Source organism: Diplotaxodon limnothrissa, linkage group LG1 (genome assembly GCF_057381915.1).
Source record: "Diplotaxodon limnothrissa isolate DT_005_m linkage group LG1, D_limnothrissa_male_GT1.1, whole genome shotgun sequence".
In the NCBI taxonomy this organism is placed as follows: Eukaryota; Metazoa; Chordata; class Actinopteri; order Cichliformes; family Cichlidae; genus Diplotaxodon; species Diplotaxodon limnothrissa.
The window spans coordinates 27,094,668-27,101,560 of record NC_140596.1 but is presented as its reverse complement, the minus strand read 5'-3'; the positions used below and the strand labels follow the sequence as shown (position 1 = coordinate 27,101,560).

The following is a 6,893-nucleotide window of genomic DNA, read 5'->3' as shown; positions in this document are numbered from 1 at the left end:
CTAATGTTATGATGAAAATCTAGGTTATTGTTACTGTACACAGAGCAGTGCAGAGTCAACCATGTAGGCTGCCATTAGTGACATTTTTCCATCTCTATTGAAAATACTGAGGGCTGCTACAGCTTTTTATGAAGCCTTAAAGTATTTCTCATGAACACTGTAGCTGGCAAAGAACTAAGGATTTACTCTATTTAGCATCTTTAATGATATTGGAACTGAGGTTGTTATGCTAGTTTGATATTGAGGCTTCCAAGAAAGAAAACAACATTACACAACACATACCTTTCAGTTTTTTATAGACCACGGGTGTTTCCAGGATTGTTTAAATTGGGTTTCAAATAGTAAATGTTTTCAATTTAAATGTAATGTAAAAATTTCTGTAGCCTTTCATTGCACATAATATGATCTAACATTAAATAGTTGTATATTTAAAGTGATGCACCGAGGAGAACAAAACTGTTTGGACAAAACTGTGATCTGTTACTTGCCATCATCCCCCCACTTACTTGACATACTGCTGGGATTGTATAATAACTAGTGCTGTCAAAATTAACGCGTTAATTGTTGAGATCAATGCGAAATGTTTATCACGTTAAAAAAATTAACGCTGTTTTTTTTTAAATTCCCTGTAATCTAAGACCTTTAAACTCATGAGCACCTCTGGAGGAGGGGGCAACAGTGTGCTGTGCTGGCATTTGGCCTGACAGAAATGATTAGAAGAAGAAGAAGTGACACCATGCTACTATCTAGCTAACACTAGCAAACACACGCAAGCATGGATGAGGGCAGACTTTTGGGTGGAAAGTTTCTCTTTAAGAAGTTGCCTGATGGCTTGTTGGACAAAATGAGAGTAAGGTGCACAATTTGCAAAGCTGAATTCAGGTACCACAGAAGCAGTTAATCACTGGTGTATCACCTGAGAGCAAAACACCCAACTGAATCCGCCTCTACGGGACCTCGCCAGTCTACGCTTCAGGAGTATGGTGCTCGTGGACAAATAACAAAAAATGTGAGAGAAAAATTAACCAATTCCTTGGTTGTTTGGATAGCTAAAAACTGCCGACCAGTTAGCATAGTAGAAGATGATGAACTGAGAGAAGTCATTCGCGCTGCATCAGGAGATGTGTGTTACAATCTGCCCTCAAGAGGAACCATTGTGTCGAGACTGCACACTTTGTATGAGGACCAGAGAGCTCAGCAGTCCAGCAAGCTTGTGCAAGTAAGGAACGTCGCTCTCACCGGAGACCATTGGACTTTGGTGAACAACGATAATTACTTGGGGGTCACGGTGCATTTTATTGATAACGACTGGACTGTCCAATCGTTTGCACTAACAGTGAGTAAAACTGAAGAGAGACACTATGCTGAGGCGTGTGCTGATCATTTTCTGAATGTTGCAAACGAATGGAAAATCAAGGACAAGGTAACCACGCTTGGCACCGACAGTGCTCGTAACATGGTTGAAGCCGCCAGACTACTTCCATTTGAACACATGCCCTGCATGGCCCACATACTGCAAAGAATGGTCACAGTTTCTCTTTACGACAGTGCATTTGAAAGGGCTCTGGCCAAACGTTGCAAGATTGTTGGACATTTTAAGCATAGTCCAGCAAACGCTCAGGAATTAAAGGCACAGCAAGCTGCACATGGACATCAAACAGAACCGCTTGTTCAGGACGTTCCAACAAGATGTAACTCCACCCTAGAGATGATCAAGCGGATCCAGAGATGTGGGCTGACCACCATCCTGACTCAGCAAAACAGCAAGGTGACCATGTTGACTGACCAGGAGCTTGACAGAGTGCAAAAGCTGGAGGAACTACTTGAACCTTGCAGGTAAATAATTTCGTTTCTCATGATTGTGTGTCTATCTTTGTGTTCTAGCTTTGTTTTCAAGTATGTTCTCCACCTCTCTGTGTATTTTCATATGTAGTATTTATGTTTGTCTCTGTCTGGTTAATAGAAAAATACAGACTTGATCTTTCTATTCCAGATATGTGACTGAACTGCTGGGGGGAGAGCGGTATGTCTCCTGTTCCATGGTGTTGCCAGCCTTGTGTCATTTGTTCAAAATTATGGAGCCCTCAGATGATGACCCAGTCTACGTTTTGAGGTTTAAGAAGGTTTTTACCACAGACCTAGCTCAGCGGAGGGACAGCAGCAATCTCACATGGCTGAAGATCGCTAATGCCCTCAATCCCAGGTTTAAAGACCTTAAGTGCCTTTCCAAAGATGAAAGAAGAGAGGTGTGGGCTTCAGTACATGACCTTCTGATGGCAGAGACGCATGCACACCAACCATCTGCTCAGACAACAGAGGAACCATCACCAAAGAAGAGCAAGATGTCCATCTGCTTGCTGGGTTCTCCTGATTCAGATACAGAGAAAGAGGAAGATGCTATAGACTGCTGTCTGAATCTGCACAAAGCAGAGCCCAAAATTGACACAGGAGAGTGTCCACTATAGTGGTGGTTAAAGAGAGAAGTAGCACATGCCAGGCTGGCACCTATTGCACGCAAGTACCTGTCAACCCCTGCAACCACAGTGCCTTGTGAGAGATTATTCTCACTCTCAGGTCACATCATTCAAAAGAAGCGTGCTTCTTTGTCATTAGACAATGTAAACAGAATAGTCTGCCTCAGTAACTGGCTGAGTGCAAAGAAGGACTAAGCCAGATTGGTCCTTTGAAGTGAAAAATGTTCAACATTCTGGGTCATTTTGTGTTTTAAATACTGAGTTTTGTGCACCCTTTATTTTTATGGTATTCAATTTAACCTTTAGGCCTGGGTTCGGTCACTGTTGATGGCCTTAAAAGTTTTTTTGTAAGTTTTAACTGTGTTAAAGATTGATGAAAACTATTAAAATTCTCTTTGAATTTCAGCATAAATTCTTTGTGTTTATTCTGCATTTACGTCATTGTATTGCATAAATGTCTGTTACAATCTTAAAATATAAACTTGAAAAAATGTAATTGGAGCCAGGTTATTGATCAAGTAATTGCGATTAATCGCGATTAATAACAGAAAATTGTGAGATTAATTAGTTAATTTTTTTAAATCTATTGACAGCACTAAATGATAGTTTATTAACTTATTCATGTTATTCAGAGACACTGCTGTGAAGACGTTTTATTATTTTCTGCTGATGTAGTCAAATAAAACACATGAAAGATGCATTTTTACAAACTGATATTTGTATCCTCAACATTTTATTGTTTATTTAATGTGATAAGTTGCACTACAAAGTAGGTGATTCTTTTAAATGACTCTGTTAGTGATACAGCGGTTACCTGTTGTTTTCCTCCAGGCATTCTGATATATTGTTTGATCTTGTGGCAGCAGTTGTAAAGATATGACACTTGTAATGTTCACTTGACTTTCTTACAGCTTGCTCCCCCAGGGAAGTGTTAGAATTCCTTTCTTTCTACATCTTAACCTGTATTAATAGCTCATTTAGCTCAAGCTCTGTCCACCCACTGTAAAAGTCAGTTGCTCAGCCATGCCTGAAAAAGCCATTATTGAAGCCTACGATTCTATATAATTTGAGAACGGCTCTGGGAACATGACAAAACGGTTTGCACCATTTTTTAAACCCCATGTGGGGATCTAGATTCTGGCCTTCTCCCAGTGTTTGCGTGGGTTCTCTCCAGGTACTCTGGCTTCCTCCCACAGTCCAAAGACATGCAGTTAGTGGGGTTAAGTTAATTGGTAATTCCAAATTGCATATAGGTGTGAATGGTTGTCTGTCCGAAAGACTGGCAACCTGTCCAGCATGTACCCCGCCTCTCACCCTATGAGAGCTGGGATAGGCCCCAATCCCCTGTGACACTGACAAGGATAAGTGGAAGACTATGGATGGATGACATTAGAAAAAAACAGAGGTTTGAGTGATAAGACACGATACAGTAGGGCTCCATCCTTGACATACATCGACACAAGAAGAGATTTAAACTAACATGACAAACAGAGACAAAAGTGACTATGGGTCACTTGAGACATGATAGATAAACTTTGTATATCTTTATATATACATATATATAAAACACCCAGCACGCCCCTGCGGGCGGTTTATCCTTCAAGCTCGGGTCCTCTACCAGAGGCCTGGGAGCTTGAGGGTCCTGCGCAGTATCTTAGCTGTTCCCAGGACTGCGCTCTTCTGGACAGAGATCTCCGATGTTGTTCCCGGGATCTGCTGGAGCCACTCGCCTATCTTGGGAGTCACCGCACCTAGTGCTCCGATTACCACGGGGACCACCGTTACCTTCACCCTCCACATCCTCTCGAGCTCTTCTCTGAGCCCTTGGTATTTCTCCAGCTTCTCGTGTTCCTTCTTCCTGATATTGCTGTCATTCGGAACCGCTACATCGATCACTACGGCCGTCTTCTTCTGTTTGTCTACCACCACTATGTCCGGTTGGTTAGCCACCACCATTTTGTCCGTCTGTATCTGGAAGTCCCACAGGATCTTAGCTCGGTCATTCTCCACCACCCTTGGGGGCATCTCCCATTTTGACCTCGGGACTTCCAGGTTATACTCGGCACAGATGTTCCTGTACACTATGCCGGCCACTTGGTTATGGCGTTCCATGTATGCCTTGCCTGCTAGCATCTTGCACCCTGCTGTTATGTGCTGGATTGTCTCTGGGGCATCTTTACACAGCCTGCACCTGGGGTCTTGCCTGGTGTGATAGACCCCAGCCTCTATGGATCTTGTGCTCAGAGCTTGTTCTTGTGCTGCCATGATTAGTGCCTCTGTGCTGTCTTTCAGTCCAGCTTTGTCCAGCCACTGGTAGGATTTCTGGATATCAGCCACCTCCTCTATCTGCCGGTGGTACATACCGTGCAGGGGCCTGTCCTTCCATGATGGTTCCTCGTCTCCCTCCTCTTTCTTGGGTTTCTGCTGCCTGAGGTATTCACTGAGCACTCGGTCAGTTGGGGCCATCTTCCCAATGTATTCTTGGATGTTCGTTGTCTCATCCTGGACTGTGGTGCTGACACTCACCAGTCCCCGGCCCCCTTCCTTCCGCTTAGCGTACAGCCTCAGGGTGCTGGACTTGGGGTGAAACCCTCCATGCATGGTAAGGAGCTTTCTTGTCTTTATGTCAGTGGCTTCTATCTCCTCCTTTGGCCAGCCTATTACCCCAGCAGGGTACCTGATCACGGGCAGGGCGTACGTGTTGATGGCCCGGATCTTGTTCTTACCATTCAGCTGACTCCTCAGGACTTGCCTGACCCTCTGCAGGTACTTGGTGGTTGCAGCTTTTCTAGCGGCCTCTTCATGGTTCCCATTCGCCTGCGGGATCCCCAAGTACTTGTAACTGTCCTCTATGTCTGCAATGTTGCCTTCTGGTAGTTCAATCCCCTCAGTTCTGACTACCTTCCCTCTCTTTGTTACCATCCGACTACACTTCTCCAGTCCGAACGACATTCCAATGTCATTGCTGTATAGCCTGGTAGTGTGGATCAGTGAATCGATGTCTCGTTCACTCTTGGCATACAGCTTGATGTCATCCATGTACAGGAGGTGGCTGACAACTGCTCTGTTCCGTAGTCGGTATCCGTAGCCAGTCTTGTTAATGATCTCACTGAGGGGGTTCAGGCCTATGCAGAACAGCAGTGGGGACAGAGCATCTCCTTGGTAGATCCCGCACTTGATGGTAACTTGTGCTATGGGCTTGGAGTTGGCCTCTAGTGTTGTACGCCACATCCCCATTGAGTTCCTGATGAAGGCTCTTAGGGTCCCATTGATCTTGTACAATTCTAGGCATTCCAGTATCCAGCTGTGGGGCATTGAGTCATAGGCCTTCTTGTAATCAATCCAGGCAGTGCACAGGTTGGTCAGTCTGGTCTTGCAGTCTCGGCTGATTGTTCTGTCTACCAGTAGCTGGTGTTTTGCGCCTCTGGTATTCTTGCCAATTCCTTTCTGTGTCCCGCTCATGTATTGACCCATGTGCCTGTTCATCTTAGCCGATATGATGCCTGACAGGAGCTTCCATGTAGTACTGAGGCAGGTTATTGGTCGGTAGTTGGAGGGGACCGGTCCCTTCTTGGGGTCCTTGGGGATCAGGACCGTCCGGCCTTCAGTTAGCCATTCCGGGTGTCTCTCGTTAACTAGCAGCTGGTTCATTTGTGCTGCCAGACGCTCGTGGAGTGCAGTTAGCTTCTTCAGCCAGTAGGCGTGAACCATGTCGGGCCCTGGTGCTGTCCAACTCTTCATACTGGAGACCCTTTCTTGGATATCTGCCACTGTGATGGTTACTGGACCCTGTTCAGGGAGGTCGCTGTGGTCTGCCCTCAGATCCTCTAGCCACTGAGCATTGCCGTTATGGGTTGCATCCTTCTCCCATATGCTCTTCCAGTATTGCTCCGTCTCCAGCCTTGGTGGTGCTGTTCTCTTATTGTTCCCTTGCCACTGAGAGTACACCTTTGCTGGTTCTGTGGAGAACAGCTGGTTTATTCTCCTGCCTTCTATCTCTCTGGTGTACCTCCTCAAGCGGCTGGCCAAGGCTGTGAGTCTTTGCTTGGCAGTTTCCAAGGCCTCAGGTATGGACAGCTTGCTGTATTTCTTAGGCACCTTATTCGTCGCACCTTTCTGCAACTCCGTTAGTTGGCTAACCTCTCTCCGTGCTACTTTGATCTTGCCCTCTAGCCTCCTTCTCCATGGAGGGTACTGCCCCTTGTGGCTGTTCAACTTGTAGCCAAGCATCTCACTGATCACTGCTGCCGTATTGTAGATCAGCTTGTTAGTGTCGGTAATCGTGGTTGTAGGTATTGCCCGTAGTGCTGCATTAACATCATCTAGCAGACCTTCTGAGGGTACTTCACGTAATCTTGGTAACCGGCTACGGGGGATCCAGGTTTCAAGCTTGGCCATGATCCTATTTTTCAGGTCAGT

At 45.5% G+C, this 6,893-nt stretch overlaps 1 protein-coding gene across 1 annotated transcript; it reads left to right on the top strand.

Moving 5' to 3' along the window:
* Positions 1-775: 775 nt before the first annotated feature.
* LOC146639889 (E3 SUMO-protein ligase ZBED1-like) lies at positions 776-2,465 on the top strand. The gene is made up of 3 exons (XM_085368117.1): positions 776-850; positions 965-1,836; positions 1,994-2,465. The coding sequence occupies exons 1-3, from the start codon at positions 776-778 to the stop codon at positions 2,463-2,465; spliced, it is 1,419 nt and encodes a 472-aa protein (XP_085224243.1).
* Positions 2,466-6,893: the final 4,428 nt, after the last annotated feature.

Coding starts and splice junctions, on each gene's coding strand:
- LOC146639889 (XM_085368117.1), top strand. CDS start 776: ATGGATGAGGGCAGACTTTTGGGTGGAAAGTTTCTCTTTAAGAAGTTG. Junction 851..964: donor GCTTGTTGGACAAAATGAGA/GTAAGGTGCACA, acceptor GGACCTCGCCAG/TCTACGCTTCAGGAGTATGG. Junction 1,837..1,993: donor GAACTACTTGAACCTTGCAG/GTAAATAATTTC, acceptor TTTCTATTCCAG/ATATGTGACTGAACTGCTGG.